The sequence below is a fragment of the Danio rerio genome, chromosome 23 (assembly GCF_052040795.2).
Source record: "Danio rerio strain M-AB ecotype USA chromosome 23, GRCz13ab, whole genome shotgun sequence".
Lineage (NCBI taxonomy): Eukaryota > Metazoa > Chordata > Actinopteri > Cypriniformes > Danionidae > Danio > Danio rerio.
This window is the reverse complement of record NC_141043.1, coordinates 22,956,166-22,979,489: the sequence shown is the minus strand read 5'-3', so window position 1 is coordinate 22,979,489 and position 23,324 is coordinate 22,956,166. Positions and strand designations below refer to the sequence as shown.

The window sequence follows — 23,324 nt, the reverse complement described above, 5'->3', positions numbered from 1 at the left end:
GAAACGTCCACGGGACTACGTTTTCAAAATGAGCCTGTGTTGGTATTTTCAGATCCACATGATTTATGAATGCCAGAAACATACTCATTGGACAAATATATAAACACAGACCCAAATGTTTAGCCAAATAACTGTACAACTAAGAAATCTCAGTGCCCAAGGGGGGTGATAGATTTAGAGATAGAGATAGCTTCAAATATCTGTCATTAAACTGTTTCTTTTTTTTCTGAGTTCAGCTAGCCAGAAACATGTGGATATGCTCAGATAGATTCTCTTCAAACTGCTGCTTCACAATGACAGAAGCTGACCTGAAGGAGAAAGCTGACAATAGGAGATGAATTTGTATTGAGCAAATATTGAGGCCAAACTGAGAATGCAATGCACATTTGTACTGTCTTACAAATGAACTCCTATTCAATGACATACTTCTGCAAAAATCGCTGCATGAGCTTTCGCTAGTGGTTTTCAAACTTTTTGACTGGCAACAATGATCAAAGACTCCATAGAGAAAAAGTTTCAGCTATTTTATTCGCAGCTCCTAAAGAAATTGTACTTGGCATGACTGCATAACTGATATTCATTCATTTTCTTTTCGGCTTGTCTCTTTATTAATCAGGGGTCGCCACAGCGGAATGAACCTCCAACTTATCCAACATATATTTTACACAGCGGATGCCCTTCAAGTTGCAACCCACACAGAAATTCTAACTGACTCAGCAGGGGACGAACCAGCAACCTTCTTGCTGTGAGGCGACAGTGCTACCCACTGAGCCACCGTGTCACTCTTGCAAAATGGATATATTTATTAAAATAATGCAGTTTATTAAAGTCCAAAATGAAAAGTTATTCATAATTTACTGGATTTACTATTATACTACATGTTTTTGCCATTTTGTCTTCCATATAGTAAATAGTGACCAACACTAAGCTTTAGACAAAAAAACCCATCTGTTTTGTTTATCACAATACTGTATCAAGTTTTTGCATTCAGCTGCAATTGAGACTGTCATCAGACATCAGGAGATATTCAAATCAGTAAATATATTACACAGATATACAGTTGAAGTCAGAATTATCAGCCCTCCTGAATTATTAGCTTCTCTGTTTATTTTTTCCCCAATTTTTAACAGAGAGATTTTCTCAACAAATTTCTAAGCAGAATAGTTTTAATAATTCATTTCTAATGACTGATTTATTTTATCTTTGCCATGATGACAGTAAATAATATTTTCTTAGATATTTTTCAAGACACTTCTATGCAGCATAAAGTGAAATTTAAATGTTTAACTAGGTTAATAAGGTTAACTAGGCAAGTTATTGTATAACGATGGATTGTTCTAGACTATGAAAAAATATGTAGCTTAAAGAACCTTAAAATGTCCTTAAAGAGTACTTAAAAGAGTCCTTAAAAGGGTGTTTAAAAATGCAAAACTGCTTTTATTCTGGCTGAAATAAAACAAAAAAAGAATTTCTCCCAAAGAAAAAAAAATATATTATCAGACATACTGTGAAAATGCCTTTGCTCTGTTAAACATAAATTGGGAAATATTTTTTAAAAATAATAATAAAAAAAAAAATCAAAGGTGGGGGGCTAATAATTTTGACTTTAACTGTATGCGTGGGGTCTTTAGATGTTGTATTTCATTGTTTTGATTATACTTTGTATTTATGATATCCATCATCACCCAATTTCTTGAAGCTACTACTTCAGGCTTTTGTACCCAATAGGACCCTGTGCTCTGCTGCCAAGCATCTTTTTATGGTTCTTCCAAAAGCTCAAAATCAATTACAAATCACCTTTTATGTTCCATTCTGCTGGAATGACTTGCCAAACTCTATGCCAACAGCTGAGTCTGCGGTCATTTTAAAGAGGCACTTGAAAATGCATATTTTTAATCAATACTTAACCTTTAATTTTCTAACAACAGCACTGGCCACTTATTTGCATTGGACAGACTCAAACAAGCAGAATTTCTTGAATACAGCGTCTTCAAGTCCACAAATCTGCAAGAGCCTACAAGAGTCTCTTACAAGTCTAACACAAGTCTGAAACAAGTCTCATTTGAGACAGAGTCCTTCTGCCAGCCTGATCTCACGAGAAAACGTAGGTATTTTACATTTTGCCAGTTTATTGGCTAATTGTGCTAATCGTTGAAAATGTACGATTTTAAAAACAAGGTATGGCACTAAATTGTACGAATTAGATCGTACGAAGTCATACGAATTAGCCACTAAATGAAAAAGTTACAAATCGCCTTGAGATTGTGTTGCTCCAGCTTATTATGTGTTTCAGGAGGGGGCAGAGTTTGTAGGTGGAGACAGATAACAGGCATGACTAGTTTTAGTTGAAGATCTTGTTTTAGGGGCTAGAATAGATCCTGAGGTTTCACCTGCTCTGACCAGCTTGAAAGTATCACCCAGTGACCAGGGGCCTCTTGTACAAAGACTTGTGTTGAATTCTTACTAAAACATTGCGTACGCACTAAACTGTAAATGTGCATACGCAGTAAAAATTCAGATGTATGAAACACTGCGTACGCCGAATCCCATGTATATTCTCTTCATACATTATTAATTAATTTAATTAACATTAAACTGAGCGCATGTCCACGACCGCAAAACCCCTCCCTTCCTCATATGAATATGCTAATGACTCTACTTTTGCAAAACCTAACAAAAAAGCAATGGCAAAAGCAAGCAAAAAGAGAAACTTTGACAAGAATGTGAATTGGAGGTGCTCCTTTCGGAGGTAGACCAAAGAAAAATGGTGTTATTTGCAAGTTTGTCATCTGGAAATCTTCGTATATGAGGCCCCAGGGGTGTAGCAGAGATTTTCAAAGTGGGGCAGGACAGCTGAATGAGTTCCAAAAGTTTGCGTTCATATAATTATTAGCAACCTGTTTCTAAATGGTCTGTCTCTAATAGTGAAGAGGACATATACAAATCCACCTGTAGGTGATGCACTCATTTTTCTAAATATACACCAGACTCTTTTTAAACAATCCATTTTCCTGGGGAAACATTGTGCAGTCTTACGCTTTCATTTGCTTAGATGTTTGTTTGTTTTTTGTTGCTGTTAAAAAGTAGGAAATATGTGTTTGCTTGGTTTAAGGTAAAGTTGGTTTTGCATTTGAAGGGCTTTTTTATCCTCTTTTTTTTTTTATAAATGTCTGGTAAATGTAAATCGTCCCGCCTTTTTTCTACATGGCATAGATTCAACAAGGTACTGGAAATATTCTTCATAGATTTTGGTTCATATTGGATGCTACACATCCATGATGCAAATCTCCCATTCCACCACATTCTAAAGATGCTCTATTAGATTGAGCTCTGGTGAATGTGGAGGCCATTTGAGTACAGTGAACTCATTGTCATGTTCAAGAAATCAGTCATCAGAAGATGGGTACATTGTGGTCATAAAGGGATGGACATGGTCGGCTACAATACTCAGGTAGGCTGTGGCATTGACACTATGCTCGTTTAGTACTAATGGGCCCAAAGTGTGCCAAGAAACCATTACACCACCACCAGCAGCCTGAATCATTTATACAAGGCAAGATGCATCCATGCTTCATGTTGTTAACGCCAAATTCTGACCCTGCCATCCGAATGTCGCAGAAGATTTTTAGACTTATCAGACCAGGCAAGGTTTTTCCAATCTTTTGTTGTCCAATTTTGGTGAGCCTGTGCAAATTGTAGACTCAGTTTCCTGTTATTAGCTGACAGGAGTGGCACCCAGTGTGGTCTTCTGCTGCTGTAGCCCATTGGCCTTAGGATTGGCTGTGTTGTTCATTCAGAGGTGCTCTTTTGTATCCCTCGGTTGTAACGAGTAGCTACTTGAGTTACTGTTGCCCTTCTGTCTGCTGAAATCAGTTTGGCCATTCTCCTCTGACCTCTGGCATCAACAAGGCATTTGTGCCCACAGAACTGCCGCTCACTGAATATTTTCTCTTTTTCAGACCATTCTCTGTAAACCTTAAAGATGGTTGTGCGTGAAAATCCCAGTAGATCAGTAGTTTCTGAAATACTCAGACCAGTACGTCTGGCACCAACAACCACAATCAAAGTCACTTAAATCACATTTTTTCCCCATTCTAATGCTCAGTTTGACCATGTCTACATGCCTAAATGCATTGAGTTTCTGATATGTGATTGGCTGATTAGAAAAGTGTGATGACTATCAGTTAAACAGGTGTACCTAATAAAGTGGCCAGTGAGTGTATGTATGAACAGAAGACTATATCATCAACTACAAGTTGCTTTGCACCTTGCACACACACATTTATGCTTCCACAAGGACTAAAGAGCTTTGTTTTTATGTCACAAAAACACATTTGTGCTTCTGCAAGAACAAGAGGTTTGATTGTTTGTGCATCAAGCAATTACATTTAACTTTTATGCTCTTGTGGCTTTGGAATGAGGTAAAGATTAAGTAAAACAATGACAAAGCATTCATTTTCGAATTCTATCCCTTAAAATATGTATTTTTTTGTTGTGACAAGTGAATGTCTGGTTGCTAGAACATCAGATGTTGCATCGCTGCGTAAATTCCATTTCAGTGGTTACTTTAAACCTGAAATAAACGAACACAAAAGGTTTGGAAACCTTGACACCGCCACCTGTGTCACGGTTGAGAAGATGTGAAAGCTTTCGGACTGGCTTTATGTATAGAGATGGCTAACAGCTGTCATCTGGGACTGCTCTGTTGACAGGTGATAACAAAAAAACTGATGCTCCTGATGCTAATTGTCACACAATAAGTGAAGTTTGCCTCTTAGTGCAAGTGGAAGCAGAACTAATCCAGTTACATGGCCATGACAAAGCAGAGACAACAGGAGAGAAGAGGAAAGCAGAGGGGGCGGAGATAAAGTGACGCTGAATAAGGCTGACACTGTGAAGATGAGGCCCTGAAAATGGAAGTCCATTAGTGTCTCTCCCGTGTCTCTCCAGCAATGCGTTTCCAGCAGAGTTTTAGTGCGTGGACCGCTGATCCACAGATCTCTGCTATATATGCTCTGTTTCCAGCAGGCAGGGCGTGGACGTATCAATCTGTCAGCCTGAACGTACACAGATATACCTGTTCTGCTGCAGGACATCGAGATCCGAGAGCAATGGGGGTGGAGGCTGGATGGAGAATAGGAAGAGAGAGAGAGGGAGGCTAGGAAGTAGCAGGAGGAGAGAGAAGGAATTCTGGTACAGCTTGCCGCATTGTCAAGGACACACCAAGGGGAGATGGAGAGAGAGAGAGAGAGTGAGTGAGAAGGGTGGGGGGGAGAAAGAGAGGTGGGGTGTTTGAAAAGCAAGAGATTCTTTAAAGCGAGCGAATGGATGCGGGCAAGGCTACTCAGCAGTTTTGCTTAAAGGGACAGTTCACACAGATATGAAAACACTGTCTTCATTGGCTCATCCATTCCAAACCTGTACGAGTTTATTATTTGTCTTTAAGACAGAAGAATACATTTGGAAGATGTTCAGGTTGCTGTTTTCCATGCTTTTACAGTAAATATGGACAATGATTTTAAAGCTTATTATATAATTTTGACTGGATCCAAACCTTTCTAACTTACTTTATTCTATTAAATGCAAAAGGTTTTAATAAGTTGCTGAAAAAAAAGCTGAGTTACTCATACTGTGTAAGTCAATGCCTACAGGTTTCCAGCTTTCTTCACAATAAGTTCAACAGGTTTGAATTGGAACAAGTAAATAATGACACAATGATCAGTTTGGGGTGAACTATCCATTTAAGTGTTATGTTTGCTGTACAGTATTACAGGCAGGTGAAATAGGTGATCAGATTGCATTAGTGCATATAATCAGATGTTTTGACATGAGCTGATGATGATAACTGTGATTTCTGTGTCTCAGGGTGGCCTGGATGCATTATATGTTCCACACAAACTCCATCTCTAAGAGTACTGTGAGGTTCAGTTACGGAGTATGTTTACATGGACACCATCAATAATCAGATTTTAAACCGATTAAGGCAGTACTCTGATTAACAGTCTATCATGTGAACAGCGATTTTTAATTCATTTAATCCGATTAGGGTCATAATTGAACTAAACAGAAATCAAATTAAGACGCGGAGTATGCTGATTTTAGTCACATTATTGAAGTTTAGTACAGACATGTAAACACTGCAATCAAACTATTACCGTCATGTAGGATTTACCCTGCGTTTTGCGACAGGATAGTCTACATACACACAGCTGTTTGAAAGTTATATGAAATGTGGGTAGTGTAGTGATGCTATGACATAAATCAAATTATGTGCTAACATGTAAAACAGGATCATGAAAGGAACATTCAAAAAGCAACTCATGTAAACACCTTTATCATATTATTGCCTTATTCAGATTAAGGTAAATAATTCAATTACTGATGTCTATGTAAACGTAGTCACTGTCAACTTGCTTTTTAAAATCCATATGTGGTAAAAATCTGTCCTTTTTTATAATCAGACTGTCAGTTAAGTAAACAATATTCACAAATCATACAAGGAGCTACTGTAATTGAAATTTTCAGTAGAAAAATGGCTTGATTTTATTTATTGTTTATTTATTTATTGTTTTTTATCACTGTTAATGAGCAAACTAAAATAGAACAGTGGGTTAGCAAATAAAAATCAGTCCATTTGATTTAGAGAATGTAATCATTTGGAAAGTTTCTGATTGATTTTTTTCAACCAGTTGAATGACACATTATGGCAGAATTTTCTGTGTTTTTCTCTATAAAAGCTTTGACTGCAGTAAGATGAGTCTAATTAATTAATTGGTTTATAGTCTAGTAAACCGAATCAACTTGAAATACTTATAATGTTTTGTTAAGCAACCAATTCATTTAAAGTTCATTTGAAATAATTGCGTGAAATCAGAAAAAGTTAAGCAAGATTTTCTTTAAAGAGCAGATATTTAACTCCTTTTATTAGATGTAAAATAAGCCTTTGGTGTCTTCAGAATGTGTCTGTAAAGTTTCAGCTCAGAACACCCATCAGATTATTTAATATAGCCCCCATAATCTGCCCATTTTGGTGTCTGAGTATACTGTAACTGTTTTTGTAGCCTGTGGCTTAAAATGAGCTGCTTCTCCCCACCATTACCATGTGCGTGTCTGCTCAAACAACACAGTGACAGACAAACACGGATGAAGCTAAAATACGGCACAATACTCAAAAGTAAGTTAATATAAGTTCATTTGATATATTCAAGCCTTTCTGAAATGATGAGTCTCTCACTAATGCCGTTTGCAGTACACAGACACAGACATATTAGCGTTTACTGACACCATGCGGCCATTGTGATTATAGTGGTTAAGAATTACATGGTGATTTTACTGTCTTTATTACAAACATGCTCTCAAAGCCCTTCTTTTCCATTATGTAGTTAATAACGAAAGATATACTGCGTGACCTTGCGTTGTTTCCATGTCAATTCTCACATTTGTTTGGTTGTGAGACGTAGTTTGGACAAAGTCGTCTTTGATTCTTCTTTGATTCTATGTTAAAGCCATGCAGTGTGAACTCTCCTGTCGCCGATCCATCTCACAGTGTAAACACAACACCGGCAGAACGCTAACCCAGATAGTCATGCAGTGTGAAAACATTCGAAATACGACTACTTTGAAAATCATTCAGTTTGAACTCGTCATTAAGAACTGAAAGTTATTTAAATTGAGTTCAGTCTAATTCACAAACAAATCGATCCACTCAGTTTTGTGATTCTAATGAATAAATGCTGCAGATGTATCAGGAAGTATGCATAAGCTAACTCTATTTTTCATCTCGATTCATTTTCTGTCCATCTTGACTCTCTTTTTGTCTCTTTGTTATTATTCACACGTCCACTTGTCATCTAGAGTGTTGTATTAGCATGCATTTCTATATGGTAATAGCACGGTTTAGTGCTGGGTGCTGGTATGGAGCGACTGTGATCAGTGTATAACCCTCTTTCTAACAGCTGGACTGATGCTCTGACTCACTGTATACATAACAGCCCATACATTCCTCCTTTGTCCACTTAAAGTGTTTTCCGGTTGGATTGTCCTGTCCTCGTCAGTCCTTGAAGCATGTTCAGCGCATACACACATGCACGCTCGCAGACTGACGTCAATAGTGCCTCATTCAGCTGAGCTGTAATGCTGGGTTTCTCTCCGAGTGACTCTACTGACTTCAGCGCTGACTGAAAGCATCATGCGTTTTCTCTCAGGCTCCAAAAAGACTTGCACAGCAGACCAATCAAAAATCTATTATAAAGCTCGCGTGGCCCGCACCGAATCAATGACATCATCTGTAGCTGGGCGAAAAGGTGCCTGAAGACAGGAAGTTGAAGAACGGCACGATTTGTGCTTGATGTCTTCATCGCCATGGAAACTGCACAAATCTATGAACGAGAGAGTAAGAGAAAGATTCAGAAAGACGTAAATGGTCGGGGAAAGGGGGAGCATAAAACACGATATGTTGTCATTTCTTGATCTTCATTTCACTTCATCCATCCCTTCTTCTTTCAGGCCCCCGTTCTATATGGGATCCCTCTGAAATGAGCAGAAACACGCGATTAATTATTCACACCAGAAATTCAATATATGGGGCTCGGTCAGACTGGCGTGACTTCTTATTTTGGAACAGGCTACTTTTAAAGATTGATACATTCTTGTAGGTTGTGCTTTGATATCAGTTTGTGTTGTGTTGTTTATCTTGTCTTCATGGCCCTCTTGTGAATCTTTGGTTAAATGTGTTATTTTAATGTGTGGTGATAATAGGAAAGGGAAGCCGTGCATATGCTATTAAAGTTGTCACTTAACTCCGTGGTGTATTTGAGGCTAGCGCTTGTGTGAAATGTTACTGGAGGTGTTCGCAGTAGGAGACTATGAACTCTTACACATGCACTTTTGAAAGAACGGTTTGGTCCAGACTGCAGTGATGAAAGACTGGCAAACACAGGCTCTTCTAAAAGCTCTCTCTCTCTCTCTCTCTCTCTCTCTCCCTCTGTCTGTCTATCTGTCTGTCTGTTTGTCTGTCTCTATAAATACAGCTACAGGTATGAAAAGATTTAGGGACCACTTCAGATTTTCATTTTGAGAATTGATTGAGTTAAATGATAATACAATTTGTTCTTATAGATCTCACAACAAGATTTAAGTAAAAATATGGTCATTTACAGCATTTTAGGTTATTGAATTTAAACTTACAGAGCCATTAAATGTCAAATTTCATCACAAGCTAGACAGCAAATGTAACTTATTCTGAATAGTCTTCCAAGAACAATGAGTACTGCAGTGAGTGAAGTTGATTGGATGTTTTAAAGGGCACCTATAATGAAAATCATCTTTTGGAAGCTGTTTGTACAGAACTGTGTGTAGGTATAGTGTGTCCACAGTTGTTTTCATATTGGGGTGATATAATCAGTTAAACTCTGCTGCTATTTTGGGATTTCCGCCTGGATTTTGCCGACCCAAATTTAAAAGCTTCCCAAATCCATATGCAGAGGTGTAAATGCAAAAAGTGGTATAATTTTAAGGAAAATCCTTTGAATTTTCATAAAACACTATTGAAAGTCGTTAAAATAACTGTATATGTTGTCTGTGTTACAATGCACCTAAAAAAAAGATTTTTTTTTTAATAAACTCAAATTTGAAAGTGTATCTTTTACAGCAGGTTCTGTGTGGTCTAGGTTGCTGTAATTAATTTTGGTGGTTCCTGCACATGTATGTAATCATAGGAAAAAAAGAAAAATGTCTCTACCATAATCTTTGCAAAAGTTATTCCAACTGATGAGAGGTGCTGTAAAAGCCACAGAGATCGATCTTTGTTTTCATATTTCACTATTCTTTTGTTTGATCAAACATAATTCACTGTGTTTGGACCACATCAGACATATAAAAGGATTACTTATGCACATCACCTCAAAAACAGAGGAGAAATGGCCCTGAAGCGCACAGCAAAAAGTTAGAGATGACAGCTGTCTGTGCTATCTGGAGCTGCCTATTGATCATAAAAGTGTTGTTTTTTACTTCTGCGCCATGGAGACACCACAGTTCATGCGATAACTGTTTAATATGTGAATATAATTTAGTGAATAGAATGCTAGAACCATATGAGCACCGGCAAGAGCTTTCATTTGAGCTATTACTTGTCAGATATGAACCATACGAAAAATATGAAAATAACCATTGTTCAATACCCAGCTTGTACGAATTCATACGAATTAGCCACTAAATCAAAAATGTATGAATTGCCGTGAGATTGTGGTGGATTTTCTCCCTAACTGTTTACATTCACAGACATGTCCAACTATGGATATGTCAGGTAAAAAGGACTAACTTATGTACTTAGAGTTTTAATCTTTTAATCTGTTCTAACCTTTCCAAGACGAGAAAGAACAATGCAACATGACCATGAGTGCACAATCAAAAATATACAAATTTTCTGTTTGATGAAGTAAAAATAACGTTCATTCCAATTCTGAAACTTAATGTTCAGTCCAGTCAGACGCAAAAAACACACACACTATCTCCGAACTTTTTGTCAGTCATAAAACATTTCACATCAGTGTTTTTTATAGATGTTTTGGCAATTCAGAGCCAGTACAAGTAAATAAAAAAAAATCCTGAAATCTGTCACAAAGCAGTTCATGACAAACGAAGTACACAAAATAAAGACAGAATGTGGCAGATGAAAACTTATTTATCACAGACATACACACACTTTAATTTGCTGTTATACACCATATAAAATCCAGAAACTAAGCTTTTTTTGCACAGACCTATCTTAAAGGTTAATAATGCCAACTAATGATCAACGGTAAAAAACACAAATTTTACCAATTTCAAAATCACCAACAATCAAAAATGCACAATTATATGGTGTCATAGTTTCACAATCAAAAGAAAAGTTTTTTTTTTTTTTGATTGAGAGCACTTTTTGACAAAGTACACAAAATAAAGATAGAATGTGGCAGATGCATTTAAATGCCTAGTATGCACCTTTCCCAGGCTGCTGTTTAACGAGTGTGTGTATTTGTGTGTGTCCATATTCTGACTACTGCCAGACTCTGTTCAGGATTAGTTAATTCATAGAAATTTGTGTTTTGTGGTTTCAGTATTAAAAACAAAGCATTAAAATGCCACTGATTTCTTGAAATAAAGAATTTCGGCATAATCCTACTCAATTTTTTATAAGGAGGTGAACTATCCTTCTTCTTCGTGCAGTGTATTGGATGAACACAGTCTTTTATTTTCTTTTTTTTTTTTGAAGAAGAAGAAGAAGAAGAAGAAGAAAGGAGAACAAAAGGATCCCTTCTTAAAATGACTAAGAATTACTTAGTGATTTCTTTCACTAAGGATTAATTATTACACATTGGTTAGTGTGATCAGTGTGCAAGGTTTCTAAGATTCTGATGATTTTTTAGGATATGAATACAACAAAAAAAAATAGTAATATAGTAATATCTTAAACTTCAGTGGCCAAAGACTTCAAATAAGGCACAAGCTGTAAAGGGTCCACCCTCTTCTGCAAAGGGGGCGGGAAGAAGCAGCTCAGTAACATATAAAGATGCACACAAAAACAGTGTGTTTTAGCTTCCTCCCAAAAATAGAAATTTGCAACATGATGTAATACATGATGTGTGGGGCATTTCGAGCACCTTGTAATATAATAGAACTGAGATTGGGCCACAGCCATATCACCCTACAGCCCAAGACCCGTTACTTACTGAAGCTAAACAGGGCTGAGCCTGGTAAGTACCTGGATGGACGACCAAATGGAAAAACTAGGTTTCTCTTGAAAGTGGTGTTAGTGAGGCCAGCAGGGTGGTGCTCAACCTGTGGTCTTTGTGAGTCCTAATACCTCAGTTAAAGTGAAGGGGACACCATACTGTCAGTGGGCATGCACCATCTTTCGGATGAGATGTTAAACCGAGGGTCTGACTTTATGTGGTCATTTAAAATCCCATGGCACTTATTGTAAAAGGGTAGTGATGTAACCCCGGTGTCCTGGCCAAATTCTCTCCATTAGCCCTTACCCATCAGGGCCCTCCAGTCATACCCATCCACCGAAATTAATGTATCTCTGTCTCAACATTCCACCTAAAGGATACCTACCTTTAAAAAAAAACAAAAAACAAAAACAAAACAAGAATATACAGTTGGAGTCGGGATTATTAGCCCCTCTGAATTATTCACTCCCCTGTTTAATTTTTTCCCAATTTCTGTTTAACGGAGAGAAGATTTTTTCAACACATTTCTAAACATAATAGTTGTAATAGTTCATTTCTAATACTGATTTATTTTATCTTTTAGAAAAAAAAATAAAAAATTGAAAGGGGGGCTAATAATTCTGAATTCAACTGTATATATAGTGATGACCTGATTTGACTCTTTTTCTTTTCCTTTTAGGTTTGTCAGATAACCCAACAGATCTGGAAAAGCGCAGACAGACATTTGGACAAAACTTTATTCCCCCGAAAAAGCCCAAGACCTTCCTTCAGTTGGTGTGGGAGGCATTACAAGACGTGACCCTCATCATCCTGGAGTTGGCAGCCATCATCTCCCTAGCCCTGTCCTTCTATCAGCCACCCGGAGAGGACAGTGAGGGTGAGAGGATAGGGGTGTTGGAGGGATGAGGTGTGTAGAGGAAGGGAGTTAAAGGGACGCTGTTTGTTGAGGGAATGATGGATCGAGAGTGGGAGGAAAGAGAGAGAGAGAGAGAGAGAGAGAGAGAGAGAGAGAGAGAGGACTGAATCAAGGGAGTGTGGGAGGAAAAAGGTGAGAATGAAGGTGAGAAAATGGAGTGAGAAAAGAGGATGTCAAGCAGCAATGCAGAAAAAGAGAAAACAGGAGGGAGGAGTTTAAAAACGCTGGGGAAAAATAAACAGGAGCTTTGAGTCAATGAGTTCTGAAAGTTTTAGGTGATGGTGGATTGAGTGCTGCGTAACTTACAGAAAACATCACTTTGCATTAGGAAGCAAGATACTAAACGATTGTTAAATACATTAACCCCAACAGGGTAATCAGATCTCTGAATGGGTCGTTTTTTCTTTATATATTAATATTCATACTGAATGAAACACCTAGTTATATATTTGCAGATAGATGACAATCTTCTGATTTAAAGACGACTTCTTTATTTTTCAGTTTTCTTGCTAACTACAGTAAAATTGTAAAATATAAAACAATCCAAACCTTTTCAGTTTATAAATATATTCAATTTCTGTGATTTCAAGGCTGAATTCTTAGTGCACTTTGATCCTTCAAAAACCATTTTAGTGATTATTTTATTACCAAATGATGATTTGTTGCCCAAAAAGTTAAAGTAACGCTGATCAAAAATATTATTAAATTTATTAAATCTAAAGATTTTATCAAAAACATTTTTTTGTATCCTTTCATAGTGTGTTATGTTTAAGGTACAGTGCTCAGCATAATTGAGTACATCCCATTTTGAAAATGAATAATATAATGAATATTTTATCCATTTACTTAGTGAATATAGGCAATGTATTTTAGTGCATTTTAAACTAAACAGATTTATTAAGCAGATTTATTTTTAAATAATTTTTTTAAATACCAAAAATATTTAGAAATTGAAAGATAATACAATTAAATTCAAGCAAAATTTTGCAAAAACAAATTACAACCTACAGCTATTTTTTTCTTCTCTTGATTTTTCCTATTTTTTTTTTATTTGTATTTAATAAGTTATGACATATACATTGGGTGTACTAGTTTTTGGATCATTATTGTAAGACGTTTTGTTAGATGAGCTCCAGATTTGGCTTCAGAACTGACTTTAGTGTTTAAAATGTTTAAATGTTTATGCACAAATATAATATTGTACAGCTTCCTATTAAAATATGAATTTAAACGATAGATTTGTAAAGGGGTGTACTTATATATGCAGAGCACTGTATATTTTATACTTTGGATTTGACATTTTGACCTTACTTTTCATATTCTAAGGACTGAGTATAAGCACTTTCTAAAAAACTATTTCTAAAAGGGGCCATAAAAAGCCTTAACTTTGAGGTCCAAGAATAGGATCTTCTTAACACCAGCAACAATGATATGTCCACTATTACACCACAATCTTTTCATCCTGTACAGTCTGTGGGAAAGGTGCAGGAGGAGCCGAAGATGAAGGCGAGGCGGAGGCCGGATGGATTGAAGGCGCCGCCATCCTGTTATCTGTCATTTGTGTGGTGCTGGTGACGGCTTTCAATGACTGGAGCAAAGAGAAACAGTTTCGGGGTCTGCAGAGCCGCATAGAGCTGGAGCAGCGCTTTGCTGTGGTGCGCAATGGAAACGTCATTCAGATCCCCGTCGCTGAGATGGTGGTTGGGGACATGGCGCAGGTCAAATACGGTGAGTTTCCTGACTGTAAGTCGAGAGGAAGCAAATGAGCAGATTAAACTGAAATCATCTAATATGACTAAGGTGTGGATTACCATGGAGGTATTTTTAAAATAATGTTCACATTTCAACAAATCACAATGGAATCTCATTTGTTGATCATGTTCCCAGTGTATTATAGTATTATTGGTACTAATGCTTTTGGGGATATTAAGGATGCCATAGTGATCCTGGGATGTTTGCCCTACTTTCATTTGCATCATCAGGTGACCTCTTACCTGCTGACGGGGTCTTGGTTCAGGGAAACGACCTAAAAATTGATGAAAGCTCTTTGACTGGTGAATCAGACCATGTGCGGAAGTCGGTTGAGAAGGACCCTATGCTTCTCTCTGGTAAGCATTCATGATTTTACTACAGCAGATTTAATGACATCAGCTTCTCAGCTGCCCTTAAAATGTGATCTGCAAGGTTTGTGAGGTAATTTTGCCATGATTTTCATCAAACATGTTTAAAAATATATATTTTTTTCTCATGTTTTCTGTTCCAATTAGGGCTGAATGATCTATTAAATCAAAGCTGTTATACAGATTAGTGCGATTATCTAATGTACAGTAAAGCCTTTCTGAGCTGACCATATGTATGAACATAAAGATGCACTTTAAAATGCACATTGTATACATTATAAAACATATTTGTTGATTAACAGTTTCTCATCTTTTGTGCTACATGGATGTTTTCTCTTTAATTCAAAAGTCAAAAGTGACTTTTGTTGACATTTTCAGATTATGATACACATGTTCAGTTGAAGTCAAAATTGTCAGTCTTCCTGTGATTTGTTTCTTTTCTTTTTTAAATATTTCCCAAAAGATCAAGACATTTTTCACAGTATTTCCTTTACTATTTTTTCTTCTGGAGAAAGTTTTATTTGTTTTATTTTGGCTATAATAAAAGCAGTATTTATTTTTTTAAACCATTTAAAGGTCAAAATTATTAGCCCCCTTATGCAATTTTTTTTTTTCTACAAAACAAACCATGCTTATACAATGACTTGCCTCATTACCCTAACTTCCATAATTACCTGATTAAACTTACATCTTTAAATTTCACTTTAAGCTGTTAAAACTAGTATCTTGAAAGATATCTAGTAAAATGTTATGCAGTGGCATCATGGCAAAGATAAAAGAAATCAGTTCTTAGAAATTAAAACTATTATGTTTAGAAATGTGTTAGACGAATATACAGGGGGGCTAATAATTCTGACTTCAACTGTATATAGTATGCAGTATATATATATTGTTTTGAACTACTTAAATGCCAATGAAATCCACTTTGTTGAAGTTTTCATCTGTATTATTACTAAACATTAAAATCAATCAGAGCAGAGATCAAGGTCCCAAAATCAATCTCACAACATCATAAATGAACTAAAAACACAAATCACAAAATATGGAAAACGTTTAATGAATGGATATTTGTTTTTACAGTGCATTTCTTATTTTCTAGCAATTTTAAAATAAAATATAACCTTTAACATCGCAAATTAATTTACCGTTTCAAAAAATAGTAATTATGTTTATTGGATTTTTATAATAATACTTACATAACAATACGTCTTCAAAAGACACGCAAAAAAACAAAACAAAATTAAGTCCCTTTATTAATCAGGGGTCCCCACAGCAGAATGAACCGCCAACTTATCCAGCACGTTTTTACGCAGCGGATGCCCTTCCAGCCGCAACCCATCTCTGGGAAGCACCCACACACAATCATTCACAAACACACACACTCATACACTATGGAAAATTTTGCCTACCCAATTCACCTGTACCGCATGTCTTTGGACTGTGGGGGAAACCGGAGCACCCAGAGGAAACCCAAGCGAACGCAGGGAGAACATGCAAACTCCACACAGAAACGAGTTTGCATGATTATTATTATTACTGTTGTTGTTATCATTATTCTTATTAATAATAATAATAATAATTTCCCAGAGATGGGTTGAAGCTGGAAGGGCATCCGCTGCGTAAACATATGTTTGATAAGTTGGTGGTTCAATCCGCTGTGGTGACCCCAGATTAATAAATGCACTAAGCCTAAAAGAAAATGAATAAATGAACAATAATAATAAAAAAAGCTTATAATAATAATAACAACAACAACAAATTCTCTTTACAGAATACAAGTATTATTAATGGGGTTTGCCATAGGCAAAGTCCATTCTTACTATTGTGCCTGGTTTATTATTCTTCTTCCTTCTTCCGTCCTATTTTTCGGCGCGTAACTAGTCCCGCAGCTTTCGTCCCAGACCCTTGAAAGTGGGGTCAAATCGTGCGGTCTTATCGGGAATGGTGTGCTATGACTTTTATAAGGGGTGGGGGGTTTTTTGGCCCCGCAGGGGCCAAAAAACCCCCCCCAAAATCCCATAGACTTAACATTGAGCCGAACTTTGACGAATCACAGCGCCGAGTGTGAATTTCATAGAAATATGGGATTCACCACATCTGTAGGGGGTTGCAGCCTAAGTGAGAACATACCTCGCAAGGGGGTATAAGTTACACCCCTGGGGCTCTAGGACGTCCCAAAGTGCTCCCATTGACTTACATTGGCCCCATTGACTCCCATTCATTTTTCTAGAAGAGCACTAAACGCGCCGCGAAATGGGACGACCTTTAAAGCGTCATAGCGCCAAGTGTGAAATTCGTAGAAATATGGGACTCGCAACATCTGTAGGGGGTTGCAGCCTGTATGAGAACATACCCCGAAAAGGGGTATAAGTTGTACCCCTGGGGTGCTAGGACGTCCCAAAGGGGTCCCCATTGACTTTACATGGCCCATTGACTCCCATTCATTTCTTGACTCACATGTCAATCACATTACATAGCAGTGTCATACAGACTAGGGGGTTGGCTAACTTGACTGAGGCAACCAATCAGCATCTCAATATGATTTTGAAGCTCACAAGCCACGCCCTCCCAAACCATTTAAAGACCCTTAATAACTGCCCCATTGACTTAACATGGGGTGGGATGTCCCATTGCAGATCCCATTGACTTCCATTGTAAAGGTCAGACATCTATAATATTACATAGGAGTGTCAAAGAGACATGGGGGTGGGCTCATTTGACTCAGGCAACCAATCAGCATCACTATATGATAATGAAGCTCACAAGCCACGCCCCCAAACTGGTCCCATAGACTTCTATTATAATTGGGCTAGATGCATATCTTTGCATTGCAGTGTCATATAGGCTTAGGGGTTGGCCCATTGGACCCAGACAACCAATGAGCATCTCAATATGGTAATGAAGCTCACAAGCCACGCCCCCAAACTGGTCCCATAGACTGCCATTATAACTGGCCTACATGCATATCTTTGCTTAGCAGTGTCCTATTGACTTGGGGGTTGGCTCATTTGACTTGGACAGCCAACCACATTCAAGTTCACTCTGTAACCTCGCCCATAGCAACAAAACAGAGTACCCTAGCAACCGTTCATCAACAGCTATATCTCAGCATCGGAACATCGTAGAGACTTGGGGATTGGCTCGTTTCACTCATGCTAGCAAACGGAACTTCCTGTATGCTACACATGCTAGCAGTGACTAGCTACATGCTAATATTGACTAGCCAAGTACTGTAACTTGCTAGAAATGCTTACTAAGTATAATTATTTCATCAGGCATGTATATGAGGCTTGCCTAGTAACCACCCAGGGTACCCTAGCAACTGCCTAGAAACCACTCAAATTACCCTAGCAACCGCCTAGCAACCACCTAGCAACCGCCTATTAGCGCCTTAGTAAGGGCCTAGCGACCACTCAGGACACCCTAGCAACCGCCTAGCAACGCCTTAGCAACCACTTAGAATACCCTAGCAACCACCTAGCAACGCCTTAGCAACAACCTAGCAACCACTCAGGACACCCTAGCAACCGCCTAGCAACACCTTAGCAACCACCTAGCAACCACTTAGGACACCCTAGCAACCGCCTAGCAACGCCTTAGCAACCACTTAGAATACCCTAGCAACCACCTAGCAACACCTTAGCAACCACTTAGGACACCTTAGCAACCGCCTAGCAACACCTTAGCAACCACCTAGCAACCACTCAGAACACCCTAGCAACCGCCTAGTAACACCTTAGCAACCACCTAGCAACCACTTAGGACACCTTAGCAACCGCCTAGCAACACCTTAGCAACCACCTAGCAACCACTCAGAACACCCTAGCAACCGCCTAGCAACCACCTAGCAACCACTCAGAACACCCTAGCAACCACCTAGCAACACCTTAGCAACCACCTAGCAACCACTCAGAACACCCTAGCAACCGCCTAGCAACCACCTAGCAACCACTCAGAACACCCTAGCAACCACCTAGCAACACCTTAGCAACCACCTAGCAACCACTCAGGACACCCTAGCAACCGCCTAGCAACACCTTAGCAACCACCTAGCAACCACTCAGGACACCTTAGCAACCGCCTAGCAACAGCTTAGCAACCACCTAGCAACCACTTAGAACACCCTAGCAACCGCCTAGCAACACCTTAGCAACCACCTAGCAACCACTTAGAACACCCTAGCAACCACCTAGCAACACCTTAGCAACCACCTAGCAACCACTCAGGACACCCTAGCAGCCACCTAGCAACCATGTACAATACCCTAGCAACCACATAAACACATGAATTTAACCATTTACTGCTATTTTGCCCAGTTTAGTACCATTTTGTACCCCATCGATTTGCCACGCAAACCCCATTCACATTTCCTTTAGGAAATGTACAATTCTAGTTAATGGGGTTTGCCATAGGCAAAGTCCATTCTTACTATTGTGGTTTATTAATGGGGTTTGCCTTAGGCAAAGTCCATTCTTACTATTGTGGTTTATTATTCTGTCTTCTTCTTCTTCTTCCGTACACTTTTTCGGCGCGTAACTCGTCCCGCAGCTTTCGTCCAAGACCCTTGAAAGTGGGCTCAAATCGTGCGGCTTTATCGGGAATGGTGTGCTATGACTTTTATAAGGGGTGGGTGGTTTTGGGGCCCCGCAGGGGCCCCAAAACCACCCCCCAAAACGCATTAACTCAACATTACGCCCAACTTTGACACATTATAGCGCCAAGTGTGAAATTCATAGAAATATGGGATTCACAGCATCTGTAGAGGGTTGCAGCCTAAGTAAGAACATACCCCGCAAGGGGGTATAAGTTGTACCCCTGGGGCTCTAGGACGTCCCAAAGTTTTCCCATTGACTTACATGGGCCCCATTGACTCCCATTCATTTTTCTAGAACAGCACTAACGCCCCCGCGAAATGGGACGACCTTTAAAGCGTTATAGCGCCAAGTGTGAAATTTGTAGAAATATGTGATTCGCAACATTTGTAGGGGGTTGCAGCCTGTATGAGAACATACCCCAAAAAGGGGTATAAGTTGTACCCCTGGGGTGCTAGGACGTCCCAAAGGGGTCCCCATTGACTTTACATGGCCCATTGACTCCCATTCATTTCTTGACTCACATGTCAATCACAGTACATAGCAGTGTCATAGACTTAGGGGTTGGCTTATTTGACTTAGGCAACCAATCAGCATCTCTATATGATTTTGAAGCTCACAAGCCACGCCCCCCAAACCATTTAAAGACCCTTAATAACTGCCCCATTGACTTAACATGGGGTGGGTCGTCCCATTGCACATCCCATTGACTTCCATTATAAATGTCACACATCAATAACATTACATAGGAGTGTCATAGAGAAATGGGGGTGGGCTCATTTGACTCAGGCAATCAATCAGCATCACTATATGATTATGAAGCTCACAAACCACGCCCCCAAATGGGTCCCATAGACTTCTATTATAATAAGGCTAGATGCATATCTTTGCATAGCAGTGTCATACAGACTTAGGGGAAGGCTCATCTGACTCAGACAACCAATCAGCTTTTCAATATGATAATGAAGCTCTTAAGCCACGCCCACAAATCCATTTAAATACCCTTAATAACTGTTCCATTTACTGCCATTTTAACTGGTCTACATGCATATCTTTGCATAACAGTGTCCTAAAGACTTAGGGGTTGGCTCATTGGACTCAGACAACCAATGAGCTTTTCAATATGATAATGAAGCTCACAAGCCACGCCCCCAAACTGGTCCCATAGACTGCCATTATAACTGGACTACATGCATATCTTTGCTTAGCAGTGTCCTATTGACTTGGGGGTTGGCTCATTTGACTTGGACAGCCAACCACATTCAAGTTCACTCTGCAACCTCGCCCATAGCAACAAAACGGAGTACCCTAGCAACCGTTCATCAACAGCTATATCTCAGCCTCGGAACATCGTAGAGACTTGGGGATTGGCTCGTTTGACTCATGCTAGCAAACGGAACTTCCTATATGCTACACATGCTAGCAGTGACTAGCTACATGCTAATATTGACTAGCCATGTACTGTAACTTGCTAGAAATGCTTACTAAGTATAAATATTTCATCAGGCAAGTATGTGAGGCTTGCCTAGTAACCACCCAGGGTACCCTAGCAACTGCCTAGCAACCACCCAAATTACCCTAGCAACCGCCTAGCAACACCTTAGCAACCACTTAGAATACCCTAGCAACCACCTAGCAACACCTTAGCAACCACCTAGCAACAACTCAGGGCACCATAGCACTGTTGCTAGCATGATGCTAGCAACTCGATTAGCATGTTGATAGCATCATGCTAACACGATTAGCATCACGCTAGCTACATGCTAATCATGTTAGCATGATGCTAGCAACTCCATTAGCATGTTGTTAGCATGATGTTAACACGATTAGCATCATGCTAGCTACATGCTAATCATATTAGCATGATGCTAGCAAGTCGATTAGCATGTTGCTAGCATCATGTTAACACGATAAGCATCACGCTAGCTACATGCTAATCATGTTAGCATGATGCTAGCAACTCGATTAGCATGTTGTTAGCATGATGCTAACACGATTAGCATCATGCTAGCTACATGTTAATCATATTAGCATGATGCTAGCAAGTCGATTAGCATGTTGTTAGCATTATGCTAACATGATTAGCATCATGCTAGCTACATGCTAATCATATTAGCATGATGCTAGCTAGTCGATTAGCATGTTGCTAGCATGATGATAACACGATTAGCATCATGCTAGCTACATGCTAATCATGTTAGCATCATGCTAGCAACTCGATTAGCATGTTGCTAGCGTGATGTTAACACAATTAGCATCATGCTAGCTGCATGCTAATCATGTTAGCACGATGCTAGCAACTCGATTAGCATGTTGTTCTATTGCCCAGTTTACTACCGTTTTGTACCCCATCGATTTGCCACGCAAACCCCATTCACATTTCCTTTAGGAAATGTACAATTCTAGTTAATATTATTATTATTTCTAATATTAATAATAATAATAATAATAATAATAATAAAAATACTTGTATCCTGTGAAGTGAATTTGACTTTTGGATAACATTAATGGAAGATAGAAACAGTTTTTAAAAAGCCAATGTTTTTAAAGCAAAAGTACAGTGTGTGCTCAAAAATGCACTGAGGGTTATTGTGTGTTGGAGTGGATGCTAATTAGTTCACGGTGTAGTATTCATTCTTGGTGTCTTAATACTGGCAAAGACCTCAAAGTGCACTGAAGGTGATATGAAGGTGATAAAGTGCTAAGTAAATGCAGAGTTTAAATCTTGATGCCTGTCACTTTCCCTGCGACTGGTCAGTGTTTCTTTAAAGAGTGAGAGCTGCTTTAGTTATCTGCTCTGGGCTGTCCTTCATTCAGTGTGTCAGAATAAGTGAGATGCTGCAGTGGCATCCAGATGTTGTTAATTAGATCTGCAAGTCTCTGTTTCCTGCTGCGAGCACTGGTGTTTGCCCTCTCTCTTCCTCCATGCTATTCTTAGACAAACTCCATTGGCTTTATGAGGCTCTCCTGCTCTGCTGATGATATTAGCCAATAATTTCACAATGATGATTTGGGGAAGTTGATGTAGTGTATGGAAGCTGTCGTGTACGATTTGGTGTGTGTGTGTGTGTGTGTGTGTGTGTGTGTGTGTGTGTGTGTGTGTGTGTGTGTGTGTGTGTGTGTGTGTGTGTGTGTGTGATAGTGAACTGCAGCAGACTGGCTTGCGTGTGTTTGTTTGTAGATATCTAAAAAATTTTGTCTGTCTGTTTAGTCAGTTTAAAATGAAAATAAATAAACAAATGATTTTTTTTATTATATATTTTAATTAAAATAATTTATGAATGAGTAAATTTAATTAAATATAAATTGGACGATAATAATAATAAATATAATAATATTATTAATAATAAAAATAATAATAGTAATAATAATAATAATAATAATAATAACAGTAATAATAATAATAATAATAATAATAATAATAATAATAATAATAATAATAATAAAGATTTATTGGAAATTGACCTTCAGTTTTGAAAAGTGCTATAAATAAAATTATTATTAGAATTATGAAATGATATACAAATTTTGTAATGTTCTTGTAGAGCGAGCTTTAAAATGTTATATAAATGGGTTTTGTTGTTTTAACCCTTATGTGCTGTTGTGAGGATGTTTTTATCCACTGTGATTTGGATTTTGAGGGTAATTTTAGGTCTTAATTTGGCCAAAACATTTTCTGTGTTAGAGCTAGCAGAATAATTTTGGTGACGAATCTTATTTTGAGAAAATTCTTTGAACTAAAAAAACCCCTCAACAATACACTCTGGGCAAATTGACTACCCTTTTGTTATGATAGAGATGAAAACATCCACTGAATTAAACCGCTGTAAAACTGCATAAAATACTTGTTTTGACACAAAGTTATCTTCTACTTCTTTTTTGGCCTTAGTCCCGTATGGTTGAAGGGTTTATCTCTTTGGAACAACTCCTCCATTTACACTTGTCCATATGATAACGACTTTATTCTACGATTACGACACATTCT

General features: G+C 38.3%; 1 protein-coding gene across 9 annotated transcripts in view; it reads left to right on the top strand.

Moving 5' to 3' along the window:
* The window catches only part of atp2b3b (ATPase plasma membrane Ca2+ transporting 3b), a 115,908-nt gene that overhangs the window by 33,475 nt on the left and 59,109 nt on the right, over nt 1–23,324 (top strand). For all 9 annotated transcript variants that reach the window (XR_015522855.1, XM_087305821.1, XM_087305824.1 and 6 more), the window contains 3 exon segments: nt 12,391–12,588; nt 14,098–14,355; nt 14,610–14,735. Coding sequence is in view for 8 of the 9 variants with exons in the window: in XM_087305821.1 (XP_087161947.1) it covers nt 12,391–12,588; nt 14,098–14,355; nt 14,610–14,735 (582 nt within the window). In the remaining variant the exon portion in view is untranslated.